The sequence below is a fragment of the Sphaeramia orbicularis genome, chromosome 17, assembly GCF_902148855.1.
Source record: "Sphaeramia orbicularis chromosome 17, fSphaOr1.1, whole genome shotgun sequence".
NCBI lineage: Eukaryota > Metazoa > Chordata > Actinopteri > Kurtiformes > Apogonidae > Sphaeramia > Sphaeramia orbicularis.
The window spans coordinates 14,802,850-14,822,374 of NC_043973.1; the positions used below are offsets into that span (position 1 = coordinate 14,802,850).

General features: G+C 36.2%; 1 protein-coding gene across 2 annotated transcripts in view; it reads right to left on the bottom strand.

Moving 5' to 3' along the window:
- Positions 1-2,737: 2,737 nt before the first annotated feature.
- The window catches only part of pik3r2 (phosphoinositide-3-kinase, regulatory subunit 2 (beta)), a 58,151-nt gene continuing 41,363 nt past the window's right edge, over positions 2,738-19,525 (bottom strand). For both annotated transcript variants that reach the window (XM_030161289.1, XM_030161290.1), the window contains exons 5-16: positions 18,709-18,861; positions 15,300-15,510; positions 15,111-15,196; positions 12,972-13,074; positions 12,663-12,761; positions 12,354-12,534; positions 10,923-11,042; positions 7,372-7,514; positions 6,551-6,727; positions 6,355-6,426; positions 6,086-6,256; positions 2,738-4,702 (exon numbers count right to left, since the gene is read on the bottom strand). In XM_030161289.1, coding sequence (XP_030017149.1) covers positions 4,495-4,702; positions 6,086-6,256; positions 6,355-6,426; positions 6,551-6,727; positions 7,372-7,514; positions 10,923-11,042; positions 12,354-12,534; positions 12,663-12,761; positions 12,972-13,074; positions 15,111-15,196; positions 15,300-15,510; positions 18,709-18,861 — 1,724 coding nt within the window. In that variant the 3' untranslated portion in view covers positions 2,738-4,494. The remainder of the gene's footprint in view (positions 4,703-6,085; positions 6,257-6,354; positions 6,427-6,550; positions 6,728-7,371; positions 7,515-10,922; positions 11,043-12,353; positions 12,535-12,662; positions 12,762-12,971; positions 13,075-15,110; positions 15,197-15,299; positions 15,511-18,708; positions 18,862-19,525) is intronic.

Genomic DNA, 19,525 nt, shown 5'->3' on the forward strand with positions numbered 1-19,525 from the left:
ACAGTGGACATTTTTGCATCATCCCATACACTGACATTCATACCATTACTATAACTTTGCTATTCTTGATAGACCTGATCTGCAGTGACATGTCTGAGTGTAAATCAATTGCTAATAAAAATTGCGCATATGATAAAATGTGAGAAAACATCAGATTAACTGCATTAAAAATGTTTTGATTTTGTATATCACTTTCTGATATTCAAAAATTAAACACATGGTGTCCAGCAGAGTGGACATTTTTGGAACTCCACAAAAAAATTATGAAGGTAGATTTTTTTTCTTTATTGCTTTAACCAAAAAAAAAAAAAAAAAATTCATTAAAAAACAAAACAAATCAATTTTTAAAAAAAATTCACTTCAATCAAAGAAAAAGTGTTCAAATGCAATTTTTTGGATTGTAATTTTTTTTTGCATTCAAACACTTTATTTTAATTTAATTTAATTTTTTTTAGTTAAAGCAATAAAGAAACACATCTACCTTTGTAAAAAAACAGGTTTATTAAAAAAAAAAGAAAAATCAATTGCATTGTTTTTTCATGCCTAAAGAGGAATAAAAACACTCAGGAAAAAAATCTCGACGATGGTCCTCATAGTTCATGCATGAAAGGGTTAAATCCTTTTCTTACTAACATTTACACTTGGTAAACCAGTCAGTTTAAGCTTCATGTGCTGAGGTTTTGAAAAAAATTTCATCACTTAAATTGTCCATGTACCTAAAATCTACTGCTTTCTTCAGTGGAAAACATTCAGTATCTTAATATCTCAGCAGATATCAGCAAAATATTCACCTTTGCTGCTAAAATGTGAATAAAACCTTTCTATAGTTTGCGTCACAACTTGTGAAACGTCCTGTTAAGTTGGACAGATTTGCTTTGTGGACAGAAATTGCATAACGAGCCAGCCGCTCTCACTAAAACTGTCAATACCGCCCATACACTAAAACTAGTTCTATAAATGAAAACATTGCCATCAGTCAAAAAACACCAGAATTACATGACATGTACTGACTGCAGAAAAACAAAAGTATATACTGTACACTGTATACTCCGATATCATAAAGAAAAATGTCAAGAACTCCTGATACACTTTATGGAAAGAGTTGAAAACTGTCAACTAAAACACTATTAACAACTGAGCTTCACCGCTGTCTGTTAGTTCAGGTTGTTGGGCATTAGACACACTAGTATAAGTGTGTGGAACAGAAAAAAGTGCAGTCACTAAAGTGTTGGTCCAACAAACTGGATAATGGATGCGTCAGCAGTGGTGGATGACTCAACCAGATCATTAGTTCACATGGAACTTACTGTAATACAAAACACTGAGAAATGCTGCATGCATTAAACTTGAGAGCTTATTTAAATGAGTTTCAATCAACTTGAATGGGATGTGTACGGTTCACATTTCTATCTTAACTGAGTTTCATTCAAAAAATACCAGACAAATCCAAATAAAACACCATAAAAGAGCTTGTGTGCAGTGAGAAAGAGCACCAAGCGCCTGTACAGCCCCCACCACAGAAAGAAGGAATATGTAACAATAATAGATGTAACAACAAAGAAGCACAACTAAAATCTGTCAATCTCTATCTATACCATGCTCACATTTGCTTTTACACACACAGACGCACATCGTCATACACAACAACAATGCTCATTTGCCAGGTATCATTAAGTTTTAGATAAATGGCAAACGTGTGAAGCATGCGGCACAGCATGTGGTGGTGGTGGCACCATCTGGTGGAGCGACGCTCCAATGACAATGAGGACGAGCTCATGACAATGACAAAAAGGCACTTCCAATCTTTCCTCACCCACGGTTTTTATAGCCCTCTAATCAGAAGCACCGCCGCAGTCACTTCTACTTTAATTCTTGGGATTTTTTCATTGCCAAGAACTGTGCAAAGTACAGTACAGTTGATTAGTCCTGACTGAAATCAAAATGAGGTCTGGAGCTAAAATTTTCGGTTGTGTTTTATTTTCTTAAAAAAATGGGAATTGTCTGACTGGACAAAACGTCACTACCTGAACTTTGTCAACATCATTGCATTTTACTGGTCTTCAGATTAAACGTAGTATTAATCAACTCAACTCGTCTGCTTTTAGAAACAAAATAAATGGGTGTAGATCTGTCATTTCCATTTTGAAAAATAAAGAAAGCCGAAATGCACAACTTTGCAGACAGTGCACCTTTTCTCAGTCTTTTAGTTGCCAATTTCTTTTCTACACCAACATAAAGAAAGATTTTTTTGGCAATCAATATACTATATGTAAGAAATCTGATAGATTTTTCATATTTGTGTATCTCAAGAAATCAGCTATGTACATCAATTCTGAAAGAAGCATCATATGAAGCCTCTTTTCATCGCAAAATGTTCAACCACAGAAGAACTGAACAATCCTGCCTCGAGACAAAGGAACTGTGCTTTGAAAGTGAGATAAAACGGAGATGGTACAATCGTAACCTCGAGCCAAACGAACAAGAGGGAAGAGGAGGAATTCACTGCAACGGCACAGAAATGAGGACAGGAATTGCTCTGGGAACTCTGTAAAAGTGAAACCTGTTTTTATCCATATACTACTGTTTTGTGCATAGTACTACCACACACACCATACTGTTTATGCACTACAAAAAAGCACAACGATAAACCACTGGTGCCAAGTAAAAAAACAAAAAAACAAAAGAAAACAACCTAAACGAAGGACTCCATGCATACTGTACTAGATAATCTCTCAGACCACAGAGGCCACGCTAAATGGCAAAAAGACTGGTTCTTTTTTTTTTTTTTTCTCTTTCTTGCTACATGAAAAGACATCCTTCATTTGGCTCACATTAGCTGGATCCTTAAACAGAATCTAAGAGCAGAGCAAAAAATCTGAAAAACATAAAAACACACAGCAATTAAAACCGCATAAGGTCACATACACCGACTGCATGTGTGTCTGAAATATACTGTACATGAGTTATATTACTGCTTATCTTGAACTTTTCTTTTCTTTTGTACATCAATGTTCTACAGCTCTGTGAGTCAAGCTTGTGACGAAATCAACAGTCAAGCGCAAAAAGGGGAAGTACCGTGAGTAAATCTGCGTAAAAAAAAAAAACAACAATAAACATCTGCAAAGACATTGTACCGCTAAGAACAGTCTACCTAGCTAGAGACGAAGCAAATACAGTACTGAAGATACAATAATCACATAGATTGATGCTCTGCAAATGTCTTTAGCATATAGAAACAAGACAATAAGAGGAGCACTAACAGTTAAGTCAATGGCTACAGGTGCTACAGTATTAAAGACCATGAAAAAAGAAGGAGAAAGGCTGAAACATGGGAAGTTGGATGCAGGTTTTTCTCCACGCTGAACCATGTGGAACTGCATTTATCAATCTCCATCTAGTGTATTGTGATTAAAAAGTATTTCTATATTCACAATATACCAAATATGTACCATGCATTTGTATTCTGTAATGTTTCCTCGCTCAAAAGGAGGCCCACTGAGAGAGCGACAAGCCGAAGCAGCCGGAAATAAAGATCATTTCATAAAAATATATACCTATATATATAAGTATTCTTAAAGCTGTAGCTTTGTCTACGTCGACAGCTGTTTATCAAACCCTTCTTCCTTCCCTTCCTTTTTCGACCTCGATGTGCCCCCTTGTTCTACTGACACAGGCTTGTGGTCATTCAAAGCTATTACTATGGCACTTAAGCAACCTTTAAATTGAAGTTTTAAACCCCTACAAATATCAACCCCAGTATACTCTCTCTGTTCCCGAACCCTCCCACAATCCCTCCCACCCAGGCTCCAGTGACGACACCCCCTCTGGTCCACGGATTCTCAGCCGCCTTTAGGTGTGAAGCGAGCAGCCTGGTTCAGCCAAGCCAGTCCGTTCAGTGGATGACAGCTCAGGCTTTTGTCTACGGAGAGTTTGCAGGCAGTCTGGGGATGACAGATTGGCCCTTTGTCTATGGACAGTTCATGTGTTCAAGGCATTAAAAAAAAAAAAAAAAAAAAAAAGAATAAACAAAGCACCTCCTGTAAGTTTTCCCATCATCTCACTGTCCAATCTCTCCTGTTCCAATCCATGTTGAAAGCAAAACTTTTGTGTGCTTATTTTGTCTTCCTTTAACACATTTAGTCTGTGTCAAAGCTATTTTCTTGTGAATTTCTCACTTTTCTCAGTCACTGTACAGTCATGACTGGCTAAGGCAACACTTAAAACTCACTGCGTCAGCCAGAGTAACTGTACAGTGCTTAGTGACTGGTAATAATGTGCTTTTGAAGCCATGCTGCTTGTAAGGAGTGCTTTTAGTTGGACTGGAGTCACAGCTGACACCAGCCTCCTGCCAAAAACATTTAACTTGTGGCTTCTAAGTCTATTTTACCCACCACTTAAATGCAACCATTGTTCATAGGTTTGTTTTTTTTCCCGATGCATATGAAAATTTAGCTTTCCTGTCCTGGTTGGCGTCCGACTCTGCTGGTGGGTCATTCATCTGGGGTGCTGGTTCTGGTTCTGAGAGCGGGCCAGGACTGGGTAGGCTAGATTTACATTCAGCTGGTCGTTGTGTTGGACCAATGAGACATTTTTGTAGTGGAGTACCAGGTCTTTGAGGGATGAGTAGAGATTGTATGGCTCAGCAAATCCATAACCTGTGGCTGTCTTGTAGATGACGCAGTGCTTCGTGTCGCCTTCCACACTGGAAAAGATGAGGACAAAAAAAAAAAAATCAAGACTATGGCAAACTTTATACTGTATATGTTCTGCCTTAAGATACATTTACCATTTGATTCAATTCATCTAAACAAGTTGGCAGTACTGGAGAATAACAGATTAAAACACTGTACAATAGTCTGGACTGGACTGCACTATGGCATAGCAAAGTCCAGATATGTGCATGGCTAAAGCTTCCCTTATGTCTTACATCTTTCCTTCACCTTCAAAAACAAAGTTTTTAGTTGTTTAATGCTTGAAATAACAAATAGCTTAGATTTAGTTTCTGTGCATTGTTCTAGTTTGTTGTGTGTTGATTTAAATTTACAGGAATTTATTCTGCTTTACAGTGATGCTGATCTGGAATATGTTAGCAAAGTTTGTACAAAATTGGCAGTTAGTGTTGTAAATAAAATTATTCCAACTTTGTTCACAGTAGTGTATATGATATTAACATATGAAAGGCTTAAATGTTGAAGCATGCACATATTAGCGTATTGATAATATGACATTTTAACGTATTTACATGTAAACACAGCTTACAGTTATTATTTTGATTGTTAACATTAGCACTTGCTAGCTATGCTGAAACCATTTAGTAATTACTGTGATACGTAATAGCTAACTTACAGGAACAGGTATTAATAAACAAAAAAATCTAAATCAGATAGTGAAATACACATTTTCCTTTTCATGGTCAAAAAGGGATGACTTTCATAAGTGTAGGAATTACAGTTTCAAATATATTTTTCCCAGAAGTCAACAATGAATGAACAAAAAGCCAGTATTTTCACTACTTTACAACTATTGCATATCCCAATGATTGCTTATGATCACAATGTGTAAAAAAATAAATGTAAGTCAGCTAATGCTGGTTCATTTAACCTCAACATCCTTTAGCCCTTTTTCAGATGCTGATCAGCAGGTGCATAATTTGTTCATGAGCCTTCCATTGCACTTTTACTGTGATGTTTTTGAGTTACCCAGTCACAAAGTCCTCTCCACAGAACACAAATAAGCCTTTTAGCCTAATTCTGTGGTGTCTTTTTTTGCAGAACACCAGCCTCGTAAAAGACAATATCTGATGCAAAGACAGGCTGTTTTCTAGTGAACAGACAAGATCCATCAGTGGACGGTATGTCTACCTCTAAAATGGCACTTGTTGAATCATATAGTTTCTTGAGTAGTTCACTGGAAAAATATTGAGCGGTTTTCTAGTTCTGCAGCAAAAACCAACTGATGGACAGATGTTGGGGGGATAAAAATGAACACTGAACCTTTTGTTAAATTTCACACACTCCCTTTTGACCGTGAAGAGGAAATCCACTGACCTGAATTCAAACAGACACTTTTAAAGATGTAAACTTACACTACAGAGCAGGCGTAGGAGCCCTTCTGTGATTGGCTCTCACGGATGAGGAAGGTACCGTCACATTTGCCTCTCAGCATTTCCTCGGCCTGGGTGCGTTTGATGTCGCCCACGTACCAGGTACACTCGTCGTGGTGGGGTGACCCCTCGTCCTCTTCCAGTGAGTAAGAGCTGAAAAAACAAAAACAGCCCATCATGCATGCTCCACTCTCTAAAACATGAGCTCAACAGCTGTTTAAAGTCATTTGGGGACAGTACATTACACTTACTCATCAGCATCATTCTTTATGCCCAGCCATTCATTGATCTTCTTCTGCCGCGTCCCCTTTTGTGTCAGCCATCTGTAAAGTCAGTGCACCATGGATTTAACGTTAACACACTACACTAAGTGCTGGTAAATGAGTGCTTATATATATAGATAGGACACGTTTTTGCGTGCATACAGGTAAACTTTAACCCCCTTACATCAAGTATTGGTCTCTGATTTTGCGGAGCTGCATCAGATCCGGTTTGAGGCTGTTCATCTTCTTGTCGATCTCTCTGTTATCGGACACCTGCTGCCTCAGGTCCTGCTCCAGTTTGCATTTGCTGTCGTGGATCTCCTTCACACGAGATTTCAGACGCTCAGAGTTGCTCTGGATCCTGTTTCCACAAAGTGAAAAATTATGTTAGAAAAACTTGTAGTTATGTATCACATTTGACAGCCTTAAACATAAACTATTTTGCCTCTGCAGAAGTCTTTTTTTTTGAGTTATTAAGAATCAAGTCAGACAATAACAGACTGTAAAAAGTAGAATAATAATTAGGGATGGACAAATATATCAGCCCAGTATCGATGGCAACAGATGATATTAACGTGTTGTGTTACATTAAATCTGTTGTGTTTTCATACATTTCTATGACTGAACTTGAGCTCGTTTTAGGCACAAATTATATTGGTTATTGGCCAAACTGTCAATTCAAATATCAGCATTTTATCAGCCCACAATATTACTCTCTGCATCTTTAATAATGTTATCCTGGATCTGGAAAGGGAGATAATTACCCTCCAAATGTTTAATACTGCCATTAATTAATTATCGCTGACTTTTTCAGTTAAGTAAAATGGACAAATATTGAAATGAACATCAAGCTCAAAGTAATTAAGCAACATTTAAATATCAAACTAGCTGTAAAAAATGTGGGTGGGACTGAGCTCCTATTTTCCACCCATCCAGTTCTGTCAGTACTGTTGTTTGTTAAGTGTCCAGTCTTCATTAAAAACCTTTACACAGACATAAACTCACTTTTGAATCTCCTTTTCATTGCCTTCACGTTGAAACCGCTCCAAAGACTCTCTGCTGTAACGCTCCTGAGTCTCAAACTGCTCCTCGAAGATCTTGATGGTCTCGTTGAAGGCCTCGATGGCCGTGCGCTTCATCTGCAGCTCCTGTGGAACAAAAGAAATTAACAGACTGTGACTGTCCGGTACTGAAAACCAGCTGGAAATAACCAGAGCTATCAGAATTGTCTACCTCTGAGCTTATCTGTCCTTATCTAACTATGCTTCTGCTCACAACACACACCATGAGGGTGGATTGTGGGAACAGCAAACTTGTGTTCTCTCTAAATATGATGTCAGCAGATAATATTAATGTAGGTTTTCTCTCGTCAGGTAACTTAGCATGGTACTATTAAACCTTCTGATCTGTCTGATAAAAGTAAATACAGCTATTTATTATGTTTGCCAAAATGACAACAGTCTTTACGAACTACAGCTCTGAAAGCACGACCATATGGTGTCATATGGTGGTTTATGAAATTCAAATCACACAAACTTACTAAAAATTTGCAGAGCTTAAACATGTTCAACGCTAAAGTGAACACAGCTGTGTAGTTTTTTAATACTTGATTTTACATAGACACATGCTACATGACTAGGGATGTAACGATTACCGGTATAACAATAAACCGTGGCAAAATTGCCAACGGTTAGGATTACCATTTAAATTCTAATTATCCTGATAACCATGTTTGATTACCGCACTTTTCCGGAGAAAACACCTATGTAAAGATCTGCTTTTATGTCAAATATTTGAGTATAGTTTTAATTTATTACAATTCTAATTTTATATACTTAATATTTGGAACCAATAGTCACTTTTAAAGTCTTTGAAAAGGTTCGCGAAGCATCTTTGTGTTATTTATGCAATCAATTATATACATTTTTCAAATCGGATTTTATATATTTTTATGTTGATAAGATAGGTTAAAGTGAAAAAAATAACAGACACATGAGATAAATGAAGTTGTGCTGAAAAAACAGATACCAAACATGGGTATAGTAAACATTTGTTTATATAGTATATAAAGGCAAAATCAAAAGTACTGAAAAATGGACAAAATAGGCTCAGACCACTAAGGGTTAATATTTTAATGTTTCTTCCAAGAGAAAGCACATTGTGCCAATTATTTTTGGGTTTTTTTTTTGTTGTTTTTTACAAAATACAAAATCACACAAATACACCAAAAACACAGAAATACACCAAAAACACACACAAATACATTAAAAACACACACAAATACACTAAAAACACACTAATGTTAAACTAAGGTTAAATTATTTCAGTGTGTGTAGTACTTTTTGAACATTTGAGCACAATTTCAACAATACCGCAATAATAATGATAACCGTGATAATTTTGGTCACAATAACTGTGACATGAAATTTTCATATCGTTACCTCCCTATACATGACATCACTGCACTGTGTTGCTACAGACGGTCAAAGCGCCACTATTTCATGACTCTACACTGTTCTCAATTAAATAAATTAACAGTAATGCTGACACTCTATTCTGTGTACTATTCCTCCAGAAAAGTGATCAGGAATCAATAGGTAAATAAAAAAAATCTAACCAAATCTAATCAAAATAATCACTGATATTAACAAATCCCTACTGTCCATTAGTGTGTGGTTGTGTTATGTCTCTGTGTTGCAGATATAATTTATTGATAATGTTTTAAACACCAAACATTAATTTCCATCACATTTTACGACTTAATACTGGAGTAGATATGATCTTATACTGGGATTATGGTTCCGCACACACTCTCAGTTCCAAGAATTTATGGACACTGCAATGTCATTTACCACTTCCACCATGTTTGCGATGTGAACTTGTGTCTCTTGTATCTTTTATGCTACTTTTACTGGGCCTGGGCATTTATCTTACTGAAATTTTGTTATGCTTTTGATTATTACAAGTTCAAAGTACTATAAATTACTTACATTTACTGTAGTTCTGTTTACCTGTTTTCATTATCTTTTATGACAGTGTCCCCACCCCCAAATTTTTATCCAAACCTTCTTCATTATTGTAATTATTACTTCATTATTACATTTCTAACCTCTGAGTGTCCTGTTTACTTTGACTGTCAGAGCACTTAGTAAACTGTTGTTGTTATTATTATTTTCAAATATCATTTTACTGAAGACAACTTACATTTTATTGTTGTTTTACTATTAAGTTATTATTCACAGACAATTACAACTCTTTATTTGAATTATACAATAAAATTATTATAGTGTTTATCATTATTTTAAAACTAAAGTAATAATTTCTAGTGGAAATATGTGTGTATTTTAATTGTGCAGGTGGTGCAATCTATTGTTTCTACAGCTTTAGAAATAATTATATGGTGACAGTGATGTGTTGTTGACATACATTTTCTGCCTCTTCCTTTGTGGATCTTGGTGGAATTATAACATATTTTATTCATTACAAGTGCAGGTTGTACCAAACAGTGGTTCTTCTGATTCCAAGTCTTACACCACACATGAAGCTGATGCACATAATAATGATGTCTGACATATGCTTTTAATCCTCTATTGTAAAATAGTGTTTTTATATGACTGATCCAATGTACTTTGTTTTATCAGATTTTATCATGCATGCTATAAAGTGCTGTAATTTGACACATTGCTAAGAACATTACAAATGTTGAACAGCTGTTGTATTCAATTTCTACTGAAAAATCACAGGTGGTCTCATAATTTTTTCAAAACTGCCTGGATTTGACAAAAAATTTCAAAACAGAGAAGAATGACTGTTATGAAATCATGGATAAGGATTGTATTAAAAACATGATGATATGATCTTTTGGACAGATTGCCCAGCCCTGATAATAATTAATAATAATAAATAATTATCACTTCTTCTTGCGTTTTTTTTTTTTTTTTTAATTGCCTTTTCATTATTTCTTTTTCCTTTTTTTACTGCACTGATTTCTATCTAGTTTACTGTTCTACAAGTAAAAAACCTCCAGAATAAAAGTAGTGAAACTTTAGCAAGTTTTAGTCACTAATTTAAAAAAAATTAAGTCAAAAACGCTGGTTGGCTGAAGTTTCCATGATGCGGTCTTGGGTGTAAATGTGAATTTCTGAGAATTAATGAAAGAAAGGGTTTTACTCAAAATTATTGTTTGCACATTACAATAAATTCACTTTACTGGTTGTTTATACTGGATGATTTATAAATGTACATAAACCAACATATGTGGGTAAAACAACATCAACTAACCAGAACTTCTGCCATTTGTTTTCCAATTCATCTTATTAAAGTATGTAATATTTAATAAATTAAATCTCTGAGGCAGATAATTTCTTAAAAAAAAAAAAAAGTTGTAGACCAGTGTTTTCAATCATGTTTTTATTGGTTTTATTTTTTTATTCTATCTAATTCTTATTATACTTCATCTTCTATACTGTTAAATATTTGTCTGTGAATGTGTGAATGAGGCTTCCTCTGTGTAAAAACCATCCAAACATGATGCTGTTTGTTTTAGTTGCTTGTACCTGTGAGGTGCGTGTATACTCCTCATACAGGGAGTCGTACTCGCGGCTCTTGTCCTGGTACTGCTCATGGTAGACCTTCAGCTGCTCTCCCACCTCCTCTATACTGTTCTCTTTCACCAGCTGTGAAGACAACAAGCAAACACACCATCAGTGAATAAAACCATATTTCTTATTCTATTTAGCTGGATTATACATACTTTCTTAAATTCATTTTTTTAAGGTACTTGCAAACACCCCAAAACCAAGGTGTTTTATATCAAAATGTTCAGAATGAGCTCAGCTTTATGTACACTGAGGCCCATTTTTGTCCGAGAAAGAGATAATTCAGCCCAAATGCTGAAAGTTTGAAGTCAGATTTGTGAAAACTTGTAAATCTCTTATGAAAATACAGCTTCACTCATGCACATGAAGTGTTTTGGTGATTGAAACGGGTTTACCAAAGTCTTAGCTTCACAAAAGTAGTGAAATATATGAATAAATAAAATAATAGGTAATTGTAGACAAATGGCATAAATGTTGTCTGTCATTGTATTTTCACCAAATGTCTCAAATGTAAGATAAATGATGCACTGCATGCAGGAGCATTATCTATATCATAATACTAGAAGGTCTCAGAGCATCTGTGTGTGTATCTGCATAGTTCTGAGAAACTGAGACATTTTTAACTGGCCAATTTGGTACCTACAGGTGAGGAATAGTCCCAACTCCACATTAAATATGTTGGCAAGTTGATAGGACCAATATTTTGGGAGATATTAGTCATTTTGGAATACAACAGCCTTATAATCCCGTTACTCGGTTGACTGGCAGCAAAGTACCATGCTACATGATGGCAAATGGAGTTAAAACAGGAATAACGCATTAACTAGCTTCATTCCATGATGGTTAACGGTTGTCAAGGGACTGCTGCTGTCTGAGCGTTTCCAGCTAGGTCACCCACATGCGTGAAACTACGCCACAACTTGCGTTCCAATTCAATTTACAGCAAACTAAACCGATCTTCAAAAAGCATTCTGAGTGTAGAAATGACGTCATTTTATTAAGAAATTATACATTGAGAATAGTACACAAAATATCAAGAAATTATAAAAATGTGTAGAAGTTTTTTTTACATGTCTATGGTTTAGACAAAAACTAGTATAACATATATTTATTAATCACTGAATATTTACAATATTTACATTTCTTATTTTGACAGGTTTAAAGAATTTCTGTCCTGTCCCTCTCCATGCCTCTACACATAAAACTGTAATAGGGAGGGCCTTAGTGATTCCAGAGTGTGTATTGGCTAGTAAAATTTGACAGACAAGGGATTCAACCAATTATGTCTGCACAAGTTGAGGGACAATGAACTGATCCAATTCTGTACAGTAACAGGTGGAGATATGTGCTCAAAGTCTCCAAACATTTACTTAATCTACAGAAACAGACCTGCTGGTATTTGGAGACCGGGTACAGGAGCTTGGTGTCCAGCTTGGCGTTGTACTGGGCCAGAGACTCGTGACGATAGTGATTGATGAGCTCCACGACGGACATGAAGGTAAGAGGCTCGGAGAAGCCGTACCTTCCTTCTCTGTGGTAGATCTTTATGAGCTTGTTGTTCCCTCCTTTCCTGCAGGGGGGAGAATTTCGCAAGAATGAACATGGATACGGGAACGTTTTGCTGCACAGACATATGATTTAAAGTCTACAAATAACATTCATTGTGCACAAATTGGGTTTAAAGAAAAGCTGTGTTACCTGAGGGTCAGAGTGTACTCGCCCTCCAGCTTACTAGAGGCATCTCTGACCAGGAAGGTGCCATCTGGAGTGTCTCGCAGCTTTTCATTCACCTCCTCTCTGCAAATAAAGCAAAATATTTACTTTATAAACACTACCGGTGGTCAGCTAAATGTTCACATTCATAAACAGGTATAATAAGGTATAATGATTTCAGGAGGCTGGTTTACAGTATGTGTAGACTGTAACTTCCTACTATGTATAGACAGAAGTCCCACATTTCAACAAACTGAGAAAATACAGCAGTTCCTGTCTGTTTTCATATCTTACCTAGAGATTTCTCCCCAGTACCACTCGGCTTCGTTCAGCATGCTGCTTGTGTCTGTGATGGCTGATGGAGTCATTTTGGATTTGACTGGCTTTGCTGGGAGAACTGGACACATATCAACGCGTTATTAAATACACAGAGATCAACATCAAAAGTATGTTACGCTAACGAAAAAATATTTACGGAACAGGTTCAGACAGAAATGAAAAGTTCAGATTTCCACGTTCAGGGACAAGTATGAGCCGATGGATTGAATAATTGGTCTAAATAAAAGATAATGTGCAGTGAACCCATCAAAATAAACAACGGGACAACACTGGCCCCGGTGCATTAGGTGTTTATTTACTAGTAATCAATAAAATAATTACACACGAATAAAGTAGCATTCAAAAGACCACCATTAGCTTTGTTTTTTGCAGTTTTAATGAGTTTACATACAACATGCAAAAACAATCTACTCAATCTAAAACAAAAGAACTAAATGGCTTCTTTTATGGCATATGAAACCAAACTCCATGCAGTTTTTCTTTATTCATTTATCTACACAGAGCATTCACGCTTCTATAATGTTCACATCTTTTCTGAAATGTTTTACTTTAATGCTTTTTCCTTTTTTTCCCGTAAACTCTGGTTGTGTATATCCTGGTAGAGAAAGAAATGCACATGTATATGTAATTTCAGCTTGATGATTAAACTACATGATCAGCAAATTAAATATTGGAAAAACCCTGATTTTCAGTGAAAAAAATGGAAAATAGAGAGGATAATATTATGATAAATAGTGACAAATCACTTAAATAAGGCTAAATGGGGAGAAAAATTAATTTATCCATATAGCTGTGATAATGTTTATTATATAATTCCATAGATGGTAGAGGTTTCTATTATTTTTACTAACAGTTTCAGTAGTAGTATATCCACTGTTAGTACTTGTATTTGAAGTAGTAGTATTAACAATTATGGACATTTTTTCTAGCTGTTGGTAATTATACTAACACCAGCTGTTCTAGTTCTTAACAGTTCTAGTTCAGGTTGCTGTGCATCCATGTGCCCCCTCCCCTTCTCTTCCCCTCCCCCAATCCCTCTCTCTTTTTCGCTTCCTTTGACCCTCTCTCTTTAACCCCAACTGGTCACGGCAGAAGACCATCCTCCAAGAGTCGGGGTCTGTTCCATGTTTCTGCCTGTTAAAAGGAAGTTTTTCCTCGCCACTGTCACCAAGTGTTTGCTCCCAGAGGATTGATTGATTGATTGATTGATTGATTTGGGGACTGCCACAGAAGTAGCACTGGGTCTTTATGGATTAAATGACAGGTGTCAAACATGCGGCCCGAGGGCCAAATCTGGCCCACCAAAGGTTCCATTCTCGCCCGTGGGATGAAAGTGCAAAAATTAACCTGAACAGTCAAGGTTGTCAAAATCCTTTTGGTTCAGGTTCCACATATAGACCAATGTGATCTACAGTAAAAATAACAACAACACAATAACCCATAAATAATGACAACTACAAATTTTCTTTGTGAAAATTTATGTGGGAAAAATTTAAGTAAAAAAAATAACATTACACTGTGAAAATATTTACATTTACAAAACTATTCTTTCACAAAACAATGTAAATAAATACATAAATAAAAACAAAGATGAACAACCTGAAATGTGCTATTTTAACAATATTCTGCCTGTTACTAAATGTTTTTTGCATTTATAGATCCACTGTGATCTGTACTTGTATTAATAATAAGAGATGGAATACTGTAGAAATTATTGAAATTTTAGTTCCAAACTCCAAAATTTTAACAGTATTCTGCCTGTTACCAAATGTTTATGTAACATTGTGTGTAATGCACATGTATAAATAATAAGTCGAGGCATAATATTGTTAAAATTGCACAAATTTTTCAAATGAAATTTCTGTTTTTTCAGATTATTCACATCTTTTTTGTAAAATGTAAATATTTTCATAATTTAATTGGGGCTTTTTGTACTAAAACAGACTGAAAAACTTGAATTTGTCATTATTTATAGGTTATTAAGTCATTATTTTACCGGTCTGGCCCGCTTGAGATCAAATTGGGCTAAATATGGCCCCTGAACCAAAATGAGTTTGACATCTCTGGGTTAAATCATGAAACTGTATCAAGTACCTGGAGGGGTGAGGTCTTGCTCTGTGGTTCTCTCTATGAGGAGTCTTTCCAGCACTAGAGCAGGGAACTCCTCATCCAATGGCAACCTGTTAAAACATACATACTGTTGCATAAGACATGATCCAACTCAACCGTATTATACTGCGCCATAAGGACCGGCAGATGAAATATCAGTCACCCTGAACTCACCAGGAGGTGGAAGGACTGGCTCGTATCAGCAGCGGTCCAAAGATCTGTCCTAGCGTGTGCGTGTCCAGGCCGTTGCTGGTCTGAGCCTGGATGACCTTGGCCAGGTGTGTGAGGAGGAACTGCAGGGTGAGGCGGTGGTGGAGGGGGACGGTGGTGGAGCTCTCAAGGACCAGGCTTACCTCCCTGTCATGGCTGCCAGCGACTGCACCGTCTGAAACAGGGGTTCAGATATTGATGAGAAACATCTAGAGAGGAAACTACCACCAGCATGTGAGCAGTTAAGAGTAATATGAAGAATTAAAACAATATTAAGATTGACAATCCTGTGCTTTACTTTCATCCTTGTTTATTTTACACACAGCAAAACAGCCATATTAAACAGAAATATTATGACATTATGACAAGACTTACACATTGTCTTGCAGTAAGCAAATAAATCCACCAAGGAGGTAAGAAAACATAGCATAGCTGGATTTCATGGAACTACAATAAAAAACAAAACAAAACACTGAACCAGGTTTGATTTTCAACCAAAAAAAGAAAACTAAAAATTCTAACACTTAACTTAAAGTATATATTTTTTAATAAGTTGTGGTTATTAAAGGGTTACATATAGTATTGATATTCTAAACTATCACACTATGTAACCACAGACTGTGTGACTCAGTGAATAAAGTATAAAGCTCATTATTTACACACATCTGTATTATGATATGAACAAGTTTTCTTCTTCAAACAATAGACAGTCTGTCAAAATAACAGTGTCTTATAATCTTCATGTGCTGCATCAACTTATAGTTTACATTATAGCTCTGTTAGCTTAGCTCTGTTTTCAGACAGAAAACAGTCACAGTAAAACCAAAAATCACCTGCTTTCTGCACGGTTTGTGTTGTCAATAGTTGCACAAAAGATCTATTTGGATCAGTTTAGTCTGATCATCATACTCAGCTGTGTGGAAGAAGTGCAGCAATTTTAGCATCAAACTCTATTCTTTTCAATTAGAGTTGTGTCCAGTGGTGAAAACAACAGTGTTTCTAGATTTTAATATGTCTTCATTTTCTTTGACTCTAAAAGTTTTTTCTAAGTGGTTCTCATCCTATCTCATCACTTTCTTTGCTCAAAGGCCCTGTGGCTTCTTTCACATTTTAACACTTTAAAGATAATTTTTTAGCAATTTATTGATATTTTAAAGTAGAAATGCAACATACAACCCCTTTCAAATCAATATAAACACTGTGATTTAACATGGACGTCATATCCTTAAACTGATTGTGAAAGTGCTCTCAAATACAGGAAACGTTGTGTATCTGGTGGGATATCATGCAAACCGTATTTTCTAAAATGTTACTGGTCAAATCTAACTCTGTATCAACTGGAGTGTCTTACTAAGACACAGTTAGAAACATTTTCCTCAAAATTTGAAAACTTTTGAAAAGAAAAACTTGCCCGACACAATTCTTTTCCTTCTTTTTGACATTTTCTCATGTAGTTCTGCATTCATGTTTCTGTAAATAGGTCTGACTGTTATTTGAAATTAAATGGAGGCTGTCTTGTCTCTCTGTGGAGGAATCAGCTGAAGCATTTCTAACATGCCTCAGTGAGCTCATCCTCTCCCGACACTTGACTCTATTCTCTCTGCTGTGACATGCAACTGACCTCGATCTGCAGCGTGTGAGGCTCGCTTCAGGCCTCGTGCAATTCTTTTATTAAAGCCTTGAGAAAGTGACATTCAGTTCAATAAAGCAACATCAGCAGCTCACAGCTTGTGCTGCTCCATTTTACACCGTTTTGTCTGCAGTGCACAAATTCTCACTCTTAACAGGTCGACATGTAGGTTTTTCATATATGACCAGAGGCTTTGCATGTTTTAGCTCATTAACCTCAAAATGCGTGTGCTGGGAATTTACACAGTGTAAGAGAGATGATGAAAACCCCACTCTGGTAATCATTTTAAGCAAGTTTCAAGTCCCTACTGTAAAAAAACAGCTTGCTTTGGAAAATGGTCAGCAGTAATCTAGCAGATGCACTGACAGAAATCCATGAATAAACCATTATGCTGAAAAAATTAATAAGGCTGCCTACACACTAGAACTAGGACTTTCAAAGTCATCAGATTGCTGCACTGATCATGGGAACGTTAGTAATATAATGAGGTATTTTAAAGTTGCATTGGTTCACACAGGGGTTACACATAATAAGAAACAATCTAAAAACAGGCTTTGGCAACAAAATATATGAGATGCAAGAAATGATGCAAAATCATGCGACAGACAAGAGTTTGTTCTTCTGCAGAGAGTAGGAGGTAAATAAATTAGTATGCACTGACAGCAGGTAACTGCCTGCCTGTGTTTTGATTCAATAAAGATTTATTTGTTCTATGCTTTTAATAATTGAAATGTTTTTGTATGAATTAGTTTATTCTGATAGAGACTAAGGCTGGATGATGACACCAAAAGTTTGAGTCCTGACACAACTTTATCAAATATTTTCTGTCTAAATGAAAGATAAAACATCAATAATTCAACAGTAACGAAAAAGCACACAAGTTGTATTTTGGATTTTTGTTGAGAGAGAAAGTTCTCCAGTAGGGATTGTTCACTATTTCATAATGTAATATATAATTAAAGCTGTAGAAGCCAGAATCAGGGGGAAAAAAATACCAGAAATTGAAAATGCATAACATCCCATGCAGCTCTTCCTTTTCCTCAACAGACTGAATATAAATATAGATGGCAGTTTCATGCCATTGTGGAAAAGAGAAGCTACAATTCCACTTTTCCAGACCAGCAGAATCATGTCCAGGTCACGTCTGACAGAATCTGATCAGTGACGGGTAGTTATAGCTGTCAATCACATATTTAACCCTTACCTGTCTGGAAATGTCTGTGATTCGAGTAATTTGGGGCTTCAAGGAGTATGTTTTCTACAGCCTCAAATCACAGGGAAGGACTAGATGCAGACATCTCCTGTTAATTAGTCTAAAGCGAATTGTAGGATGTTTGCCCAGTGACACTAAAAACTATCAAGTACTGCAGCTCTATTGCGATATATTAGTAGAAATTATTATGGTGGGCACTAAACAAACACATGTATGACAAGAATACATTCAGGGGGATAGGGGTTTGTGGTGATTTATCTGCAGGTCATTGCTGCTGCAAAATACATGGTTTGCAACTGGATTTGGACTGGCAGACAGGTCCAGATATGTAACCAGCTAAATAAAGCTCAGATTATCTGGAGTGAAGACTGATTTTTCTTCTGATCTCTGGATTTTCTGTCATCTCCAATAACTATCAGTGACTTGAAAGTCAGGGATAAAATCTTTTACTCTAAACTTTTCACAATAAATGTCCACCTGTGTGAATTGAGTTAAAACGCCTCTGTTGACAGTATTATTGTTTGACGTACCTGCTGACTGCTGGACGACCTGCTGCTGCAGCGTGAGAGCAGCTTGAAGATGAGGGTAGACGGAGACAGGGACGACAGGCGATGGCAGGTCTCTCAGGTAGTGAAGGACACACTCTGACAGGTAACCCACGTCTTTCTGAGCCAGGTCACCCTCTGGGCCACAGCACAAACACCATTATGATTATGTTTTATAAAAGAATCTAAAGGTTTTAAGTCGTAACTGGAGCTTAAAGCCTTTACATACCAGGAGAGTTTCTTCTGTTTGTTATTTAACAGTTCAAAGTGTTGTTAAAAGTGCAACTATTACATGACAGCTACATTACATCAAAATTTGGGAGTTTTTTTGGAAAGAGATAGTTTTTTCTAAGCTATTAAACTGTAAATAAAGGAAGCAACCATATTGTGCAGATTAAATGTTATATCACAACAGCAGTTTTATAGCCTCTGTCAATGATGACCTGCAGCATGGTCAAAACAATCCAAATATCAGGACAGTGAGACCTTTATTTACTGCAGGAGATACAACACTCCACATAAAATAAGACACTGGAGCATAAATAGCATACGACACATAAGATTTAAATTAAATTCTGCAGACGATGTTGAATGCACAATTTTTCTACAAAAAAAGAGCGGTTGTGAATCTATTTTGACCTTTCATTGGACATTTGCTGCAACTGGTGCAAATTTACTGTTATAAATAGTTTGGATGCAAAATATTCACAGGTGTATTTTGTCTTTTCCTGTTTGTAAAGTCCTTGGTGTGTAAAGGTGTGTTTATTGTGTGAAATAAGAAACAAATGCATCCATGAAACCT